The sequence below is a fragment of the Zonotrichia albicollis genome, chromosome 7 (genome assembly GCF_047830755.1).
Source record: "Zonotrichia albicollis isolate bZonAlb1 chromosome 7, bZonAlb1.hap1, whole genome shotgun sequence".
Taxonomy (NCBI): Eukaryota; Metazoa; Chordata; class Aves; order Passeriformes; family Passerellidae; genus Zonotrichia; species Zonotrichia albicollis.
Window position 1 is genome coordinate 38,636,724 of NC_133825.1, and position 22,040 is coordinate 38,658,763.

At 45.9% G+C, this 22,040-nt stretch overlaps 1 protein-coding gene across 3 annotated transcripts in view; it reads left to right on the top strand.

Annotated features, from left to right (window-relative positions):
* The window catches only part of NEURL1 (neuralized E3 ubiquitin protein ligase 1), a 146,574-nt gene extending 125,060 nt beyond the window's left edge, over positions 1 to 21,514 (top strand). For all 3 annotated transcript variants that reach the window (XM_005481579.4, XM_014275731.3, XM_074545174.1), the window contains exons 4-6: positions 163 to 843; positions 13,903 to 14,049; positions 14,853 to 21,514. In XM_005481579.4, coding sequence (XP_005481636.1) covers positions 163 to 843; positions 13,903 to 14,049; positions 14,853 to 15,094 — 1,070 coding nt within the window. In that variant the 3' untranslated portion in view covers positions 15,095 to 21,514. The remainder of the gene's footprint in view (positions 1 to 162; positions 844 to 13,902; positions 14,050 to 14,852) is intronic.
* The last annotated feature ends 526 nt before the right edge of the window (positions 21,515 to 22,040 follow it).

Genomic DNA, 22,040 nt, shown 5'->3' on the forward strand with positions numbered 1-22,040 from the left:
TATGATACTCTGCTCCCATATTTCAAAGGAGAAAATTTATTAATGGCGGCAGATCTCGGAGTCTCCCTTTTGAACATATCGAGCAAACCCATATTTTTTCAAGCTCCTGGACATTTTTATTTTCTCGGAAAGTGACCCTTTTTTGTTTCCTTTCTCTCCCAGACAGTGAAATTATCCCTCCCGACTGCCTGCGGCCCCGCTCCTTCACGGCCATCCGCCGGCCCTCGCTGCGGCGGGACACGGAGGACACACGCCTCTCGGTCAGCCTGTGCGACCTCAACCTGCAGGAGGACGCCTTCCACGTGACGGCCACCACCTGCCCCATCCCGCAGAACTCCCTCAACTCCCAGCACTCCCACCTGCTGCCGTCCCAGCTGGAGAGCGACCTCCGCTTCCACCTCCTCCGGGGACCCCACGTCAAAATCCTGGATGACCAGACCGTGGCCCGCCTGGAGCACGCCCGCGAGGATAGGACTTTGGTGTTCACCAGCAGACCCCTTCGGATCAACGAAACCATTTTCGTCAAAATCAACAAGTCCAACGCCGTGCGCACAGGGACGCTCTCCTACGGGGTGACGTCCTGTGACCCCGGCACCCTGCGCCCCAGCGACCTCCCCTACAACCCCGAATCCCTGGTCGACCGAAAGGAGTTCTGGGCCATCTGCCGAGTGCTGGTGCCCCTCCAGAGCGGAGACATCCTGGGATTTATGGTGAATTCCGATGGTGAGCTGCACTTGAGCCACAACGGGGCCGGCATTGGCATGCAGGTGTGCGCGGACTGCTCCCAGCCGCTCTGGATGTTCTTCGTTTTACACGGCGCCATCATGCAAATTCGATTGCTGGGTATGTTGGGCCCCCTTTTTCCAAACCTTGTGCACAAGAAAGCAAGGAGGGAGGTACATCATGGGAGAGGGAGTGAATGGCTCCCTCCCTGCTCTAGGATGAGGTACAAATTTTGGTTTGTGTTTCAAAGAAGGTCTTTCATAAAAAGAAAAAGAAATGCAAAGGCACAAACATAGCATATGGGTGTGAGTTACAAGACTTAACCTCCTTGCACTTCTGTAACACCCTTCACATGATGGTCTCAAAGATCTTTTCAGATAATGAATTAAGCCTCAGGGATCTCCATTAAAGTACAGATGAGTCATCACTGACCTAAGAGAAGCAAGAAGGGCAGAGGAGAGGTGCTTTGGGCCGAGCTAATGTAAGGCGTAGCCAGCAGGAGAAAGGAGATCTGATGCCCCTCTCTGTGTGTTAGATATCTGGGATGATGGACTCCCAAAAGAGGGGTGCCATTGCTTTCCCGGGCTTGTATGTGAGAGGCAGGCCAGCAAGCAGAGAGGAAACCCTGTGCTTCACTGAGCATGGCACTGACCATCTCAACTGGAGAAAGGTTTCCTTGTCCTCCAGCCCTTTTTAAGGCAGTGTCGCTCACACAGGTTGAGAGACCTCTGAAGAGCTGGCCTCTTGGTATTTTTCCTGTTTTTTCAGCTCTTTTAGCTGACATATTTCATTGAAATGCTTCAAGTCATGGTTGGAAGGCGTGGAGGGGGAAGCTTTGAAATAACATTTCTCAGGATCAAATTTACTTTCTCGTGTGTGTATTTTAGACCAAGTATAGGATGTGTTCAATCATTAATTGGTACCATATCATGGTTCTGCTCTATCAGTGTCAGACAGTAAAAGATGGATTCTGAGAACATGATGTAATCCCCAGTACCCCTATAAATGAAGATTAGAAAATGCTCCTTTCTGTTTATACTGTTGTATAACTTTAAGTATACTTATATTCCATTTTGCTTTAAATCCTCCTCATACCTAACAGCAAAAAAAACCTCCAACAACCTGCCTCTCCATCAAACTCAAGAGCCAACAAACACCTCCTTTTTTAAGGATTTATAGACAGTATTTGAAGATAAATTGTGAACACACACACATCTGTCTGCAGGGTCCAGTTCACCTTAATCACAGTATGAAATGCCTCATGTAATTTGTTTGAAGTTGATCACAGGCCTCTGCTGTGAGTGTTTTGTGGCTGTTAAAGGCTCACAGAAGACAAATGTAATACTGCAATTTATTTCCAGGAGCCCGAGACTCAATCCCTGCTAATTCAGCCTGATTACATTTGATGTGGGTACTGTACATAATCCGTGGTTTGCTCTGCTCTCCACCAGCATGTCATTGTGATAATGGTAGGTGAAGTCAAACAGAGCCCAGTAAAGCAGGAGATTAAATGCTCCTGTGTATGTTAGAAGGAAAACATACTTAGGTCATTGAGCTGCTGGTGAAACTAAATCATCAACCAGTGCTTCCTTTCATATGAGATCACTGATTCTGGCAGTTTGGCACAGAGCAAGGAGCCTGTTTGCAATGAGCTCTGAAACAGGCCAGCAAGGATGTGTCTCCCCAGAGGGACAGAATGACATCCTCATACTGAGTTTGACAGAGCATGGACATGAGCACAGACCTCCTGTGTAAACCTCCTGCTGTGCATGCCCTGCAAATGTCCTCCCTGCTTATCACAAGTTCAGCCCAAACTAGTACATCCCTAGTGTGTGTTTTAGATAAATCTACACTTGTATGCATGAAATGAAATGTGCAGAGTTGGAAAACCCTTCACTTCTTGGGTTTATGACCACGACAGGCTTTTCTAGTCTTGGTCACTGGAAAAGAACCTGAAAATGGGCTATTGTTCCTTAGTGAGATGTAAGTGAAAAGATCTGGACTTGCTGACCTTGCCTCCCTCAAGGAAAGGGTAGGAGCCTGCTGAGTGTACAACTTCATCCATATCAGCTTGGGCAGCAAGCTGTTATCTCCAAGTTAAATGCTCTGGAATTGGAGCTTGCCTGTAATTTTTAACAGGTATTAAAACACAAATAGAGCTTTTCATAGCTTTATTTCCAGTATAACAATGCTGGGAGCAGGGAGCAGTGCAGTCCCAGTATCAGTACAACATGAGTGTAGTTCAACTGCCCAGAGAAAAGCACTGATGCTGTCCCAACAGCATCTCTGCAACTGCAGTAATTACATGGATCAGCAATATCCTGACAGAAGACAAAGAAAATAATGAACTCCCAACTCTAACTATTGCAGTTTTATTAGGGAGGTGATGTGCACTGTTTGCACTGCAGTGGAACAGATTATGGTGCTTGCCATAATATGTGTCATTATAATATTAGAAAATGTAAGAAGAATGTGAAGTGTTCATCTTTCTAATGACATGCTCCATCTTCAGAATGCAAACAAGAGTAATTTTGTGAGATCTGTCTTTTGTAATTCGGGCTTTATATCACAGCAGAAGACATTTATAGTCATCTTTTTCTAGTTTAAATAGAAAAAATGAAGTTACATATCCTTGAAAGAAATGAGACACAAATATTGCAAAAGGCATAATTGTACCAAACCTATCCTAAATAGCAGATGTCATTCTGTTTCTGAGGCACACCATTATGAGATGAACCAAAGTGACATTATATAGTGTTAAAGGAACATCAGCACTACAGCTGACTATAAAATTAAATTAAAGTTGCTGGGTTTGCTTCTTCTCCAGCTTTTCAGTTTTGTTTGGAGAATGGACAGCCCCTCTTACACCTAGAGAAGGTTTGTTTTTGACTTGGAGAACAAGATGACTCCAGGTATTGATCACTGGATACTGTATTTCATGACTGGACATTATTTAGTAGGTCCTGATGCAGAGCAGGAGCAAGCTCAGGTCTCTGCTGGCCTGTGACTTGCCATAGAAGCTGACATTTGCTGACTGCAGCTATTCCACAGTTCTGGAGATACAGCATTTATTTCCTAATATCAGGGGAGACCATCTCTACCCAGGCTGGTGATCTCACAGGACTCTGTAGGAGAGGAGGGCAGTGTGGGGTTAGCTGGATAGTAAAGAATTCTGACTTCTGTTTTCCTCTTATCAATCTGGCATCGTATACTGGCAATATATTTGCTGTAAGAGAAATAAAACAGCTGAAAATAAAGATGAGGTTGGAAACACTATTATTCTTCATGCCATCCCAGTAAAAGTAAAATAAATTAAACTCAAGTCCCACTATAATGCAGTGAGAGGCCACAGTCATCTGTAGGGGAGGCAGAAGAAAGTCAGTTTGTTTCAAAGAAAAGTTTAAAAGACAACCTGACCACATAGAGCAAAGATAAATGAAAGAGAAGGGCACTTTATTGTGGCAGATAATAGCATAAAAAATATCAAGCTGCTGGGGAATGGACACAAATTTAAATTAAACATAAATGAGGCTAATTAACTATGGGAACCAGCTATTGAGGGAGGCAATAGATCTTTTTTTGTCAGGGAAGCCCTTCTAAATATTTTATATGTTAAGTGCTGGTCTTAATTTAGTAGTTCTGGGGATTATGCACATAAAAACAACCAAACAGAAACCCAGATCATTAGGCATGTAGAAATGAAACAGTCTTTCTGTATCCTTTAGGAATTTCATTAGTTGAGGCTTGGGTTGGTTTTTTCAGATATCATTCCTATATAGTCAACAAAACCAGCCTATTAAATTTGATTTACTGCTCTCAGCTTTTGCTGGTAAGCATTTCAGCTCTCACACAGTTTTATTGACAGCTCTGAAAGTTTGAAATGAGCCAGTCTGGATACAATGGTCTGGTTTTGGTCAGGTTTTGGTGGTGTAATTCATTTATGAAGTTAAATTGATTGACCCCATAAGGTTTCAAAATGTATGACTCATGTCTGGAGAAGCTATCACAGCAATAAGTTTATATATTTAATGTTTGAGGATCCAAATGGTTGGGGATATTCTTTTGTTTTCTTTTGTCTCAGAGTTGAATTGCTAGCAAGTAAAACAACTTCCTTAATATCTTTTTTTTTTTTTGTGGTTTTGGTTTCCCTTGCGAATTTCATCCTTTCCAATAATATTGAAGCTTTCTTTTGAGCAATGAAATAACATGTTCCATCAACAGTCACACTAATGAAGCCAGGTTGCCAACTTATCTGTCCTTTCTTTCCATGCACTTCAATAACTCCAGCCCCACCAGAACAGCTGCACAATATAGCAGCTTTCTGGATGTCTCCTAATGCTGGCCAAGAGCCAGTCCTAGGCATGAAAAAAACAGCCCAAGAGGCAGCATTTGTTGTGGGCAAGTCTGAACTCACATCCATGCTGGATAAATGCAGTACCTGGGACACTTTCCCACCTCCTTTACCACGGACATGAGCTGGGGCTCCTGTTTAGCTGCCCACTGGAAAATATTTACATATCAGTTGTTGCTGAGGCTTGCATCCTTCTTTAAGACTTTATTGAAATTGGACAATGTGCTCAAAACTGAGGAGATGAGGAAGAAAGATCTGACATGGGACTTGCAGAAAAACCAGCTCTGTGTCCTCGGTTCCTCGGGATTTCTGACAACACCAGTGGGCAACAAACCAAATTGGAAATTAGCTTAGCAGAGTACTGTGGGACACAATTTGCTGGCAAAGGGCTCTTTAAATCAACAGTGAAATTTGATCTGGAGTGGCCTTGGTGCCAGTCTGAAGGACTGCCAGCTGCAGCCAGTCCCAGTCACAGGCAGGCTTACTGGGAGCCGTGCCCATTATGACTCTTACTGGTGGTCAAACTTAGCAGTCCTGGTAGTGCTGCCCTTGTGAAAACAGACTTTTTCCTGGAGCTGACTGAAAAGACCTGAAACTTCATGGATGAACAGAGTAGTGTCTTGCTTAGGTGTCAGAGAGCAATGGTTTACCAGAGGGAATTACTTTGCTTCTGTGATATTCATCACACTGCCCTGTTTGGTTTTCCTTGACTTTTGCTCTATCCCAGGTGAGTGACCAGCTCACCACAGACCACTTATGATTCACAGGCCATTGGAGACTGCCCTCTCCCTTCTAAACAGAATTTTTTCTCCATGTCCCAGAATCCTTTACTCAATCTTGGTGATACTGTTCCTGCAACTACGGTCTCCAGTGTGTCCCCGTGGGAGACTTTCTCCTCTTCTCTCTTGTCTCTGCTGTGGCACTTGTCTGGCCTGATCCTCCTGAAAATCTGTAGAACTTCTTGGGAGATGATCCCATCTTACTTCATCTTTCCAAGCCTTTGTTCTCAGTAAATGAGATTTTTATCCTGTGGTTGATCCTTGACTGTCACAGGACTCCGATATCCAATGGCAGAGATTCCATCCCTTCCAAAAAGCTTCTCCTCTCTGGTTGCACTTAGATACTTACTTGGCATGTACAATTACTGCAGTGAGCACACAAAGTATTTAAATGCTATTTGGTATGTGCAGTTGTTACACACAGTGCCCACAGCACGGACTGTAGGTGAGTTTGTAGAAAAGTATCTCACACAGATGAGAAGCATCCAGGATCTTGGTCCTCCAGCTCTGAGTTTAGAAGCCTCTCCGGCTTGAGGGAAGATAGTTCTTGGCAGTAGCAAATCACACCCCCTCCTCTCTGATCTCTGAGGGGGTCAGTACATTATCCATTTGGAATTTTGATCCTTCTCCTCCTTGGTTCATTGCAGTGACATAGAAATTGTTGAGTTAAACGCAGCATAAGAGAAGCCTGATAACTGCCTCGACATTGTTGCGCAGAAATGCACATAATGAATCTCTTCCTTTAACAGACTTTCAATTAGATATGCCCCAGAGTTCCATCTTCCATGTTTTGATTTTTATGGGAAATTGCCTCATTTAAGCTGATTGGGATCTAACGGGCCCACATGTGTGTCATTTAACAGCCTAGAATTCCTGTGCACTGCAGGGTACAGGGTAGTTTATGGTGTTAGAGACTGGGGGAAGGAGGAGAGTTAATATTCTGTGCCTCCTGGAAGGCAATCCACTTGTATTAATTGATGCCTCATCATAAATACGCCTATCATGTATGGTTTGCTTTCCCTCTGAGTGAAGTACAGTGAAGTACACATTACTGATGGTAAGTTGAAACAGCTGCAAAGAGAATACAGCATCTTTAACTGCTGGGATTGGTTCTAGCACTGCACAGAGCTCTCCATTCACCTCTTGTTTTATATTCATTGTTTCAAGGGAGAGTTAGCACAAAGAGAAGCTGCTGTGTGAGAGAGAACAAGTTATAACTTGGGCCTTGGAAAACTGGAGAGGTGGATGCAGTCAAATGCTTGACTTCCCTGTGGTCAGTGCCAGCAATGTCAGTGTTAATACCTGCTCATGGCACCTTTGTACCACACACTGCAGATCCCATCACACATAACACATAATTAACCTGCACTTGGACAGGTGGTCAGTGACATCAGCCTGTGCTCTGAGGTGTGAGCTGGTATCCAGGTAAAGGCTGGGGAAAGCAAACACACCTCCTCCAGCAGCAGCCACAGTGCTCCCAAATGTCTTGTCCTCTGCATATCGTCCTTGACAAAAGCAGGAACTATCATCATCATTAATATAAGAAACAATTACTGGCTGCAGTGAGATTTTCATAGTAAGTGAGGTGTAGATTTCCCTTATCTCATAATACCTTTGCCTTCCTACAGTAAATATACAGGATATGGGATTCCATACCAGCCTCTCTGCCTTGCAACTTGTCTGTGAGGACAGATAAAATCTGTCTATTCTTTGATCTAACTTGGTGTGAGTTAGTTATTCTGGCTACTATGAGAATCACATAGCAGATTAAACTTTTTCTTTGATTCTTTGTCAGATCCCTTTGCATCCAGCAGTGCCCATGGAAATCCAGAGAGTGCTGGCCAAGAAAAGTTATTTGTTTCCTGTATGCATCAACCACCCTATTTATACCTGTCCCTCCTGGAAAAGCACAGAGCTGGGAGGTGCTGGGTTAGGCAGCAATTTTCCTTTTGCTCACAGAACTATCTTTGCTGTCATTTCCCAAATACCCTTGATTTGTTTTTCTTAAACAAGATGAAAGCACCAACTCTCATTTTTTGTGGTTTCAGCTACTTAATCCAGGCTTCTTTTTTCACCTCTTCTTGATATAAGCATGTGCCTGGGTGCTTTGTTGCTGTAGAATTTCTCAGGTTGAGAGGTGGAGCTCCAAGTCTCTGACTCTTTCACTTCAGTTCAGGCATTCATTGCATGGTTTCCATGCCCTCGGGATTTTGCAGGATGTAAGTGCTGATTGACCACTGAACTTCACCTGTCAGGTTGAGACAGATCCCCTGTAAGTTTGCTGTGTGCTCTTTGCTTCCAGGGAGCACACTGGGTTTGGGCTGTGAGAGCTGCTGAATCAAAAACCTCTGTGTCATTTGGAGCTTTCCTGTTTCCCCTGCTCAGCTGGAGTGTGCCTGTGACTGCAGGAGGGTAATGGATGTGCTGGTGCCCCGCTGCCCTTCTGGACACAGCAGACAGCAAGGCTCCAGTAAAGCCATAAAGTACACTCCTTTTCTGTTCCTCATGAAAGTCTGAACTGTTGTTCTCCATGTGGTTTGGATCTAACTTTTTCTTCCTTAAACAGTGGTTGTCTGACGCCCATCTGCAAACACAGACCTTATGGTTTTGCATGCAAAATCTGCCAGGCTGCTTTTTGACCTATTTCCGGACATTTCTTTAGCATAATGCAAAATCCTTTATGTTTCCATGGGCCTGTGAAGGACAAAATGTGTTATTGTTCTATTCAGAACAGTTTTTAAGTCCTTCAGGAAATGCTTGAATGCAGAAAAGCCCATGGATCAGCAGCTGACATGGGTCACCTGGTACTGATGTACCTGAGAGGCGGAGATGAGCTGCAGCACAGAGGCTGGGCTCTGAGAGCCCATGGTTGACCAAAAACCATTGAGCCCAAGGGGAAGGAAGCTCTGGTTTCTGGCCAGGGCAGTATTGTTCCCATCACCATGGGAACACAACCAGTGGATGTGTAAATACATGTATTTTACAGCATTCAGAAATGATGGATGTGCTCACATCCTTCCCCAACATTATCGTTTATCTTTAACTACCACGTAACCAGGCAGCAACAGGTGCTTTGTTCTGTTGTTTTAGCACAATGGATTCAGAGGGCCCTGTTGGGCAAGACCTGATGGGGCTGGGGGACAGAATAGCTCTCCTGCAGCATGGCTGGAAGCCAGAAAATCTGAAGAGGACCTGGATGCTCTGGTGTCCAATATCCAGTGCCAGGAACGTCACAGCCCCCCCTCACTCTGGAGCAGCTCATGTATTACAGGACAGACCTACTAAGAGAGATGTTTACATGAGCTCAGAACACACATTTGTGCCAGATTTTTGAAAGAACCTGGATCCTGTTTAAATAACAAAATAAATGGCCCTGATACACTGAGAGTGTTAAATATGAGAAAGGGTGTTGAACGGTTTTTGACACAGGGTAAGAATTTTAGCTGATATGCTTAAACAATCTGTCTCCTAACAAAAGGAAATCATAGTGAGGGTTTTAAAGGCATCTAAGTGATGCCATCATACAATATACCTATGACTGCCAGGTACTCAGTAATCACTAGGCTGAAATGTATGAGAAGTGCAGAGATGGCTTGAACTCCCTTAAACATGCTGCAGCCAGACCTGAACAGTTGTACTAACCTTTTCCACTGTGTGCTGGAAGCTCTGGGGCCTGTGGATGGATGGAACAACACTGAAAATCTGTGATTGCTATTGATAATTACCTTATCTTTATTATCTGTCCTATTCATGCAGCAAATGTGTTATAAAAGAGAAGGGGCTGTCAATTTGCTCAACATGAAACTCAGCATATGGGCAAGTTCCTATGTTGCATAAGACTTTATTCTTCCCTAGAAACTGTGGAAGGAGGGTCCGGCAATTTGTCTTTTAGGAACAATGTTTAGTTAAGCTTCTGGAATAGTTGTCAAGACGATTATGGGTAGAGAAAGCCCATAAAAAATTTGAAGATCATCAAACTATGTGAACTCTGACTTGTAGAGTAGTGGACATTCACTGACTGCATCCTGTAAGCCAGGAAAAGCAAAGTTGAAGTGGGGTGAGTTCAAAGGGGGGAAGAAAGGATGATTCTGGAGTGCAGACAACTAGTTCTGCATTATTGTTATAGAAATGTATGTAGAAATAATATTTTTATAAAATAACTGAGGGAGAGAGTTAATTGAAAATTGTATTTTTAGGGAGCATTAACTGTATCTGATCTTCTTACCGTTATAAGTCCTCCAGCAGTACAGCTCTCCCCAGACAGCTGCCATGAGGAGAGATGCTTGGAAGTTGGGACAGCCTCAGGAAATACCCTGGAGAATGGATTGCAGTGTTCTGGGAAATCATCCTGTTCACCACAATAGATACAGAGAATCAAAAGCATCTCTGACAGCCACAGCTGCTGTATTTTGGTCACAGGACATTTTATAAAAGGGTAATTATGGATTCAGATAGCTACTCTCATAAAAATTGTAAATGCTGTATGGGATCCCAAGAGACTACTTACTTCACCTTCCTGTCCTGAAAGAGCTCTAATGATGGAGATGCCATGGTCTCTCTGGGAAGACTGATTGCTTTACAGTGCTTCACTATGTCTAACCTTTGCACCTTAGGAGACTGAACCCATGATTTCTTGTCTTACCCAGAACATTCATGAAGAACAGATTGTTTCTTTACTTCATTCATCAGGCTGTGAAAAATTTTGCCATATAAAAATTTTAAAAATCATACAATATTTTAGGTCAGAAGGGACCCCATGGAATTGCCTAATCTAACTTCCTGCTCAAAGCATGGCTAACTTCCAAGGTAGCACAAGACTTTGTCCAGTTGATTTTTGAGTATTTCTAGGGACAAAGATACCGCAGTGTCTCCAGTCTCCTTAATCAGCCTCACATGACCCTGGATTGGCTCAACCTTTTTGTAACAGGATGGTATTCTTGGTTTATGATCATCTTGGTGACCTCCAGCAATTTCCAGGCCTTTTTTCTGTAGGATGTCTGTATTTCAGATAGAATGGACTAATTCCCTGTCCTGTGTTTAGGTAACTGATTATCTCTGCTTAAGTGCTGCATTTTGCATTTGATCACATTGAACACCATACCATTTATTTCTGATCCTATTTCCAGACTATTTTGAATGACAAACCTTTAGCTTACTGGCAGCTTATCCAGGCATGATGTTGTCTGTACATTCCATGGTAAAGCTCTTCTGAAAATATAATATTCTCCTTTGGCGGTGGACAGAGAGGTCCATTTATTTGCACCTCTCCCACAGCAGTGACAGAAGTGTAGACAAAACATCAATCTGCATTGGTCTTTGACAATAATTGAACTTTGTAAAGATAAAACAGCAAATGGAATTTATTCAAAATCCATTTAAGAGTGATTCCAGTGTGTTTGAGATCAAGCATGAGACAAGTTAGCAGCAGAGACAATTGATCTGAGGGCTTTAGAGAGAGAAAGAATGTTTAAGTTGATTTACTTGAAATTATTTAGTTTTTTAAGTCATGGTTTGAAAGCTGGCTCTTGGTGAGAGCTCTGTGCACACAATGAGCATGTTTGGCCTTGAGCTCATGTATCTGGTTTTAGTTAAGCCAGGCTGGCCACACTCATTCCACTCTGCTCATGATCTCATTCCATGCTCCTTGTCATGATATCTGCACACCATCCAGCAATATATTAAAGCATGAGTAACATGTCTTATGTTGATTATTCTGTCACCAAGGGAGAAATGTGTCTTGTCTGGTAGGGAACTCAGATTGTTTTAAACAAAGCTCTATACTGATGCTGGAGAAAAGTCAAGAGCTGCGCCTTGTATTAGGAGGAAGAATTGGCAAGGTGTCTGCTGGCCCTTGGGTAAGGCCATTTTGGGACTCAGACCAGCTACAACCAGAGAAAACCATGGTTCCTGCACTGCTGAGCTCTCCCTGCACTGTGGAAAGGCCATTTGCCCTGCTGCCAGCATGCTTCATCAGCTCATACGCTGTGATACTTGGGGCACCTCCAAATTCTTCCATTAGTCCAGGAAGAGAAACACTCCTAACAGCCTTTATTTTGCCTTTAATGAAATGACCAGGTTGGTGTTAGAAATGCAATGTGCTCTGTGTCAGCTGAGTGGAAAAAATGCCTCCAGGCTGTAGGGAGGAGAGGGAAGGCTTGAAAAACTTGTTCAGCTGCTCAGTGTTCATATTTGTGTGTGCAGTGAATGAGCAGGCCTGCTGGGCCTGTGCTCAGTGTGTGTTACCACAGGGCAAGTTTTCTGCTTTGGTCATCTGTCAGACTGGAGGGGAAGGGCTCTTGCTAGTAGCTGTCATTAGAGGATGCATCATTCTCTTTGCTTATTTACTGAGCTGAACTCCAGCCTCAGCTCTCATCTGTGTTATGAAGGAGGTAGCCCTTTACAGTATCTCAAGTGTGAGAACTCCAGAGCCCTTTATAGAGTCTAAACTTCAGCTTGTGCCTGGAAGAAAAATGCTCCTTTTGTTTTGGAGAGGGGTGAAACTGAGGGACTGATGGCTTAGGCTAATTGCTTCTTCTCTCATACACAGTCCTCAAAACAGATTTCTACTCAAACATGACCCCTTCCCAGTTCCTGTGTTGCACTTTCACTGCTCAGCCTTGTTCTGCTAAAAAGAGCAGGAGAATCTGTATTTTTGCTGTTTTTCACAATCCACAGCTGGCACTTGCAGCCCCTGTCTCCCAGGTTTGATCAGTAGCCTCCCTGCAGAGAGGAACTGAAGGACCTTTCTGGCACATGGGGTTTTCCTGACCTCCCACTGCTGCTTTTTCTCTGGAGAATAGCCTCCAACTCATTGAGGACACTGTAGATCCAAACTCTCTGTGCCTCTGGCTCCTTATATGGTAACATGAAGAAGTCTGAGCATTTTAGTTCTGATTTCGAGTTACCCTGGTTGTCCCTCAGCTGGGGAAATAGAAACTTTAAAACCTTAGGCAAGCTGGTTCTTACCACCAGGAAACCATCCCCTTAGTTCAAGCACGTGTGTGCTGCTGTTTCACCACTGGCTTAGCAAAAACCAGGCTGCATTGGCAGCAATGAAAGTCCCCTACAAGACCTTTGCAGAAAGTAGAGTTTTAAGCACTCCAGTTTTTTTCCCTTCTGGAAGAGGCTTTAAGATATGTATTATTACAACAGCAGAAGAAAGAGGCTGAGATGGAAGGAGGGTGCCAGGCAGGCTGTGGGACAGAGGTGGCTTCTCTGGCAGAGAGCACATAAATACTGATGGTGGGCAGTGGGAGCAGGAAGTAATGGAGCTGGGGACATCTAGAAGAGACTTGAAGAAGCTTTGCACTCTTGAGCTATCACATCCAGACAAGCAAGTGAAGAAAACATTCCTGAATGATGGAGAGGTGTCCTTGTTCATCCTAGATCTAAATGCATTTTGGAGACTTATCCCTACCTCTGACAAAAGCCACGCAAGAAAGAGGCAGAACAGTGAGCATAGCTAAGGTTTCCTGATTGTGAGACCCTCCTGTTTGTTTCTGAAAAGTCCTTGAGTGCCTTTGCATGAATTTATTGAATGTATTTATTTATTACTCAGTAACAATAAATAAATAAATAAATAAATAAATAAATAAATAAATAATTACTGAAAAGTGCAGTTTTGCACAACTTTTTGACAAAGGGATGTATTCTTGTGATGGAGTCCAGCCCACCCTTCCGCAGGCTGTGTCCTCTACTGCTACAAGCCTGTGGCTGGCTCTAGTACTGGGGCACATATGAGCATGAAACCACGTGGGACGTAACTGCACTAAATGATTTGAGATACATTTAAGGGCAGAAACAAAGGGTTATGGTAGCTGAGGGAGCTCCAGCCAATTTCAGGGGTTGTGGGAGTTTGATGTCCCTTCAGGATCAGCTGCTAGCATTAAAAAGAAGGCATATGAGAATTCTTTTGTCTCCTCCTTAGATTTCATCCTGATGAGACCAATCCTGAGAGGCAATGAGAGCTGCAACCCCTGCCATGTACCCCCAGTGCCTTGTCAGCCTCAGTTTTTAGAAGTAACCACCGATTTTTTCTCTCACCCGCAGGTTCCACCACCTTAGCGGAGCGGCTGGGACTGTCGGCACCGAGCTCGCCCTCATCCACACCCAACTCCCCCACCGTACTCTGCAGTGGTGTCTCTGGCCCTTTACTGTCTACGTGTGGCTCTGGCCCCCTCTGCAGCTCCATCAGTGGTAAGAATGGTGGGATCCCCTGCTGCCTTCCCTTTGCCTCCCTTCACAACCTCAAGCTAGTCTCCCAGAAGGGCTCTAAAACCACAATAATCAACAGATTATTATTATCCTGTCAGCTCCCCTGGGGAGGAAGGGAGAGCCTCTGCAAGGGCTATTTTCAGTCTGTTTTATGTGGAAGCTGCTTGGATGCCTAGACAGCAATATTTCTCTTACCCTTTTCATCGTGAAAGGTCCCAAGGGAAGCAGAGGATTTTCTGCCGCACACATGGCCCTGTGATGCAGAGCTCCTTCTGGAGAGCTGTGTGGCACTGACATGTCTCACACTAGTTTGGACTGGAGCTAAAGGTCGGCCTACACCTTCCTTTTCTCCCTCCACACTCCTTCAGTAAGACACAGTATTGCTATTTCTAAAGTGCCAATGAAGTACAGATATTTAGATAAATGCACATGCAGTAAAAAAGTGTAGGCTGTTCTGCAGCACTTCTAAAACTTCAGACACCTGCACAGTCCCAAGGCATTGATGGTGGGATATGTAATTTACCAAATCCTTGTTGCATGGGAACAGCTGTCTCTTGGCTTGCTCCTCATGGGCAGCAGACCCCAGTAGATGTTGCCTTCCTGCTGCTTTGAGCCTTGGCATGTGAACCCGGACTCGGTGAGTAGGACAGCAGGTCACAGGAAGGAACCCTGGTCCTGGAGCATGCATTTCTGCTGGAGCATGGTTCGTCCCTCTGTGGCTGCAGGGCAGAAATTACCTTGGGATGTCAGCAAGGGGAGTGACCATGGTTTTTTTTGTGTTGCAGGCACAGGTCCCAACTCTCCAAGCAGCTTGCCTGAGTCACCCATCTCCCCGTCCGTCTCAGGGCCCTGGGTAGATGAATGCACCATCTGCTATGAGAACGTGGTAGACACAGTCATTTACTCCTGTGGACACATGTGTCTCTGCTATTCATGTGGGCTGAAGCTCAAGAAGATGGCCAATGCCTGCTGCCCCATTTGCAGACGGGCCATCAAAGATATCATCAAAACATACCGCAGCACTTAGAGCAGCAGCAGATGCCTGGTGGAGACTGGGCACGTGGGGAGGAGGCTGTGATACAACACAGGCCTTGGTCTTTATTCATCACCCAGGAGATTCAAAATTCATCAACCACCACCAACCTGACCTCCTCTTCCATGGACAACACATGAGACAAGCTTAGATGCTGCTCTTCTACCCCCCAAGCAAGCCCTGCGGCTGAACTCCAGTGTCAGGGAAGTTGCAGTGGACTACTCTCCCTTGTGGATTTTAAACTTTATCTCAAAAAATGCCAGCCAGTGCAATCATCCCTTTCTACACCATGCACAGCAGAGTGGAGTCTCCATTCTTTAACATAGACAGCAAGTGGTAAAAGTTTCAGTGCTACACATCTCCTTCCAGAGGCACCCCACATGCAGAGACAGCTTAGCAGAAGAGAAGAAATGAGCAATGTGTTTCTGTGTACAACCAGCCTGACCAGAGGAGGCTCCTTGGAAAGGATTGAGCAAGACAAGCATTGACCCAGCGAGGGAGGAGCAGTGAGCATCAGAGCAGGGAGGCTGGGGCCAGTGCAGAAAAGAACCCAAGAGTTGTGAAGCAACACCCACCCCATATCTGCAGACAGAAGAGCAGACTCTTGGAAGCTCCTTGAGGGCTGTCCCCAACTCCTCCTCCATTTCCATTCTCTGACAGAGGCTTTCATGGTGGTTTTGGCAACAAACACTGGCAACAGCTCTGCTCCTTCCCAGCAGCATCAGCCACCTCCTGTCACCACCCTGTCACATGAGGAGCAGCTCCCAAACCCCACCACCACCAGCCTGCGTGTGGTCTCCACGCAGCACGAGGGATTCAGCAGCATCTCTTCTCCCCTGGGCCTGTGAGAGAGGGAGACACAACTCCCTCACCTTTCTCCCCCTGCCATCCAGACAGCACTTGTGAGGAAAAACCCCAGCCTCACGGGGGAAGAATGTATAAACCCACACGTCTGTGGGTTACCTTTACTGATAACTTTATCACTGTGCTTTAAGACAAAACCAGCCAGGTGGTACTCAGCTCTTCACAGCCACACCGGCAGGACACAGCTGTCCTTATGTGTTAGGAAGTAAGGAGTGAGAGAAAAATAACTTGAGGGGTTTGGTTTGGTTTGGTTTATTTAAACAAATCTCCTTCTCTGCTGCCTGAGTGAGGAGCCCGGCTGTGCCCAACAGGGACAGTGGTGGCCCCCACAGTTCCCATGCCAACATCTGCTGCTCTGCCATGGCCAGAGGTGTGACCCAGGGCTGCTGGCCCTTGGGGCTGGGCTGTGTGGCTTGGCAGCAGCAGGAGCTCTCTGCCTCCCTTCCCAACCCATCCTGCTCCTTCCTGGGCTGCAGAGGAGGGAGGGGCTGTGTCTGGGTCCTGAGGGGTCAGGGCTAGGGTGCCATGGCAGTGGAGTTTGCCCCCACCACATCACCCACCTGGCCAGACCAGGGAAGGCCATGGAGTCACAGCCTTCCTGCTGAGCTTTCCCTTGCACCTGAGCATTTGGCCATTGGTGGGACAGGGGGGGAACAGTGTGGTGAAGGGATAACAGTATTTAATGCACACATGCACTTGCTGCAGGGGACATCATGTTCCCCTGCCTCCAGCAGCAGGTGGGTTTGCACCACCCACACTGGCAGAGGCTGATCCTAAAAACACCTGGAAAACAGATCCTGGCTCTGTCTCTCAAGGAGATGCAAAGAGACTTCTCACAGGGGAGCACATTGTAGAGCCTTTCTCTGAAGGTGCCGCCATCACTGCGGCCTACCCAGGGGCCTGCAGCTCCCCGGGCCTGCCCTGCAGGCAGCACTAACTTGAATGCTGACACTCTGGGTGACAGGGATTTGTGACATTTCCTGGCATACCTCTGATGTACAGCCCAAACCCAGCCCTGTCCCAGCTGTCAAAAGCTCCAGAGCTCATGGCTCCCATTCCCAGATGGCCTCACTGAGGGGCAGGAGGAGGCTGGTTGGCACAACCTGGGGGGAGTCAGAGCAGCCCTGCAAGGAACATGGCTGGTCCTCAGGCACACAGCCACTCCAGCTGTGATCAGCACACACAGGGAGCCTTTTTCAGTAGTTACACAAACTCCACTGCAAAGATTTCAAAAAGGAGGAAGCCAAGGCATAAGAAGGTGTTGATGAAAGAGTGGATGTGGGGAAATGTGCAATAAGCAGCCTCCCGAGCCTTCACCACACCAGTGGGACCAGTCCCACTCCATGCAGGGAAAGCCAAGCAGTAAATTTTATTTTTCAAGAAATTCCATCCATGGGTACCAGTGCAGTGGTGTAAATTCCCTTTTCACCTTTTGAACTGAGAGTGTTTTAATATATTAACTGTGTTTCTTTTACTGTGGACCAAACTCTAGGAGTTAAGAGAAGCTGAAAACTCCCCCAGCATCTGAGTTCAAAAATTGGGGTTCAGTCCTACCCCTGCACAGGCTGGCCTCCAGCTGTAAGCAGGGAAGAGAAAAAGGCTCTCTCCAGGGAGGAAAAAAAAAACCAGCAAAACCAGTAAAAATAACAAAAATCCTAATCTTTTGTTTTGTTTGATTGGTGTAGGTTCCCATGTACCTCTGTGTTGTGTCATCTGCATTTCATTGCTTTACTTTAAGATGTTTTGTGTTCTGTTTAAAGACAAGAAAAACTCATTGTGAATAATTGGATAACTGTGATCGTGAATAAAGTTGATTTAGATATCCTACAGCAGCACGGGTCGCTGAGGATTTCCCACTTCACGAAAGCAGCAAAACACAATGGCCAGCACAGTGTGTGGCTGAGGTAAAAGCAAGGGTGGCATGAGAGCCTCTTGCTTAGGGGGAGCTGGAGAGAGACATCTCAGACTTTCCTTTAGTTCTGGAGGATGGGAGGGCACTGGGAGGTGGGTATCAATATCTCCTTGGTGGACACCACACACATGTAAGGAGTACAGAAAGGTACAGAAGTAAAAGCAAGAGTTAACATAATTTCTGAAAGCTTAGGCCCCACACTCCTGAGCCTCTTCCTGCCCTCCCTAGAGAGAAGACACAGCTTCTTTACTCTCACTGCCTTGATTACAGTCTCTTCTGTAATCACAAAAAAGCCCCCTCCACCAAAGAACTTGTGCTGTGAGGAAAGCCAGGACATGCTGCTCAGCCTAGGAGGGGGCAGGTAGGGTGGCTGAAGATGAGACAGAGCATCATTCCAGCCCTGGCAACATGCTGGGAAGGCCCACTGACAATCTGTGGTCTGGCCAAGCAAGATGCTGAGGTAAGGTGCAGATGCTTCCTGGGTACATAGCAAGGGACACAAGGGCCCAAAGGCAATTTGGATTCTCCAGAGATCATGCCAGCTCCCTCAAAACCCAATCCTCTGCTGCAGGTATATGCTCAGGAGCACACCTACAATACAACAAATGGGAGCTTTTTCTCCTCATCTTTTTGTTTAACTATTCAGTAGATGAGATTATCTGGATCACATTCTTGTCATGGGAAGAGGTGGCATCTTCTCCCTCAGTGGGGATGCTCCATCTGCCAAGGGTCTGGGACAGTCCAGGAGTGGTATCCTCAGCCTCTCTAGTTGAAACCATTCTACTCTAACAGTTCCTCAGTGGCCTGAAACATTCCAGGCTAGGTAAAGTGCCAAGCCAGCTTTCTCCAGCACCAGTCCGAGGAGATCCCAGCTGTTGGGACAAGGCAAGTCTGCACAGTTGTGTGCTGCTCTTCAAGAGCTGTTCCAGCTCCTGCTTTCCCGGGGACAGGATGACCTCTAGTGGGTCTGGAAAGCCTCCTCGTTCCCTCAGGAGCAAGGGACAGGGTTGCACAGCACAGAAAGCCCTAGGACCTGGCAGCACTGCCTTGCTGGATGTGCTGAGCCCAAGCACTGCCACAGATTACGATGAAGTGCAAACGCTCTGGGCCAAACTCAGATCTCCTTCCTTGGCACCAGCAAGAGGTACCGTGGCACATCTGCCAGGTTTCCCTCTGCCTGTGCAGCCCCTCATGCTGCCATGTGCAACAGCCCCAATGAGCTTTGCATCCTCATCTGCTGAGCATCGCTGGAGTCACCCTGCCCTGCCTGCCCTCCCTCCCCACATCCAAACCACAGCTGTAATTTCGCCATTGCTCCCCGAGGATTCTCCACCAAGACCAGCTGGGGTGCAGAACTGACCTTCTCCAGCCAGGGTGCCCCAGCCCATGCCGCTGATTCAGGCAGGGCTGCTCGGCTGCGGCACAGCCCGGGCGGGCGAGAAGGAGGCGGAGGAAGATGAGAGGGAGGATGCTCCGAGACTGGTCCAGGAGCTGCAGCGCTGGTCCAGCATCGCCATCTGGTGCCCGGCGCCCGGCCCGGAGCTCAGCGCCGCTCCTGCCGAGATCGATTCTAACAAACACTACAAATACATTACAGTAGCACCAGAAAAATTCAGTCTGGAGTGCAGCACAATTCTGGTAGTGGTTCTCCGAGAAAAAGGGCCAAGAGGTGAGCAATTAACAGTTAATTACAGTGTACAAGGAGATACATTAGTAAATAAATTGCATCAGCCCCAAAAAACCTTTTCAAGCTGGTTGGCTCACTCAGCACAAAGGGAAGAAAGGGCACAGTTTCCAGTCACACTTGGCACTACGTTTGTGCCCAGGACTGTGTGCTGCATCAGATTCAACTCCTGGCATCCTTCAGAGAGCAACAGGACTCCTTGGGCACCACTCACCTACATGCCAGCACAGAGGAACATCTACAGTCAGGCTGGGAACTGAAGAGATAAAAAACAACCTTGTTTTCTCTCTATATTACATCCCTTGTTAAAACCTCCTTACCCAATATATCCCCTAATCCATTGCCTTTGGCATCCCCAAGAGTTGTCCCTGCATAAAAAATACAAAAATAAAGCATACACTAATAACTTTGGCCAGGAAACAAGACAAGGTCCATTTAACCTAAGATGAAATTTGCAACTGCATGAACACACAAATTAAAAGTTATTTTGGGAAAGATAAATTCAGTGGAATTCAAGTGGAATCAAAACAGTACTGAAAAAATTAGAAGAAAAACCCCAACAAAACAAACCAACTGGATCACAATTAAAAAGGTCAAAAATTTATTTTTCCTTAGGGCATAAGAGGCATTGTAAACAAAATACCAACAAACAAACAAACAAATCACAAGTCAATTCTTACAGTCTGCAAGCATTTGAAGACAGAGTACCCTTTTCCCACCTCCCCCCAAACACTGCAAGCCTGCTCAAATGGTAACAGGCAACAATCCTGGGCCCTGAAGGTCCAGGGAGTTTTGCCATGTCCCAAGCTGGGACTAAATTTCTCATGTAAGAAGGACACTGCATCTGTTTTATCAAACACTTAAAAAAAAAAAGTCCAACAAAATATAAATATTACAGACAAAGATCAGATTTAGCACCACCTTTGGTCCAAGCAGTCAATGAACTGGGAGATGACAGGTACATTTTGTTTAGCAAGTCCTTTCTGCCTGAGTCTTTGAAAACATTAGAGGTTCATATTGCAAGAACTTGTAATTTCTCTGAGAAAACACTTCTCAAATTCTGGCAGTCCCTCACAACCTCCCAGGGTCCTGCACGCAGGGAGGGGGGAGCATCCTGGCTGGGCAGCAGCACCCAGGTCAGCAAAGGTCGCTCAGAGTGCTTGGCAGAGCCCTGTGGGACATGGCAAACACTGTGCCAAGGGTCTGCTCCTGCTGTGGCCCAGCAGAGCTCTGACTTCAGGCACGGAGCAGGAAGAGCAGTGACAGCATGAATCCTGAATTTCCCTTTCCACCAACATCTGCCACCCTCCACCACCTGTGAGCTGCCAGGGAGGGAGATGGCAGATGCCCGGAAGGAGCTGAAGTTGCCTCAATGTAAGTTATTTCACCATATCTGGAACATGCAAATCAGGAGTTCTTTTATCAGCTGTAGTTTACTCCAAGGCCTTTTTAGGCTCATCTTTTCCAATACACACATGCCCATCAGATGCATGGCTCTGAATTTTTGCAAAGAGGTGTCACTGACCAGCTCTAGTGTATGCCAGGACACAATCACAAGGACCTGTGACTTCCTAGAAGAAAAATTAGGTTAATACAGCACCTGGCCACATTTTATGTTTCTTACAACTCCCTCTCCTATAAGTGTCCAGAACTCAAATCCTCTTTTTCCTTTCCTGCAGGAATTTTTGAGCAGTCTTGATTAACCATTATTAAATACTGTTCAGTTCCAAAATAACAATAGCTCTAACAAATGCCTATAGAGAAATGCTGAGATCTACTTTTAGGCACAGTAATCTGAAGTCTTTGTTCTGCATCTTCATATGTACAATTTCCCAAGACAGATGGTATTTCTTATTCTCTGTTGAGAGACCCATGCCGAGTTTCCACCTTTACAGAGACATGATTAAAATTTCCCAAACAAGCACTTGTTTTTACTTCACTGCTTTAGGACATGCTGCTCTAGGGAAAAATCCCCAACCTCAATTGCTTTTCATTGCTTTGCAGTTCTCTGAGCAAGCAGTTGGTCGTGGCACAGAGAGGAGGGCAACCCCTCTGAGTGCATTCCCTGTCCCACACAGGGCACAGCCATGAGGACAGCTCTGAAATAGTTCTGGACTGGGCACTGCAGTCAAGTAAAGTCTGCAAATTTGGATTAAGGGGGAGCTTATGCTTTTCACAGCTCATTCCCCCCACCACTGTCATATCCAGAGCAAATGAAAACATTGTGCTATGATGATTTCATTAATTCTTGCTGGGATAAAGCCACACTTCTGTTGTCCCAGTCACAGAAACAGGCTCCCAGTACCATATATATCAGCAAAATCCTCACAGGTCCCAGCTGACTTGTGCTGAAGCCTGAGGGAAATTTCTAGAGAGGCATTTGGCAAAAAGGAGATCTGTATTCTCCTCACTGCTAATACATCTTTTGTGTTGGCCCACAGAAAATTTTCTCATTTTGTTAACCAGTACTGTAATCTGCA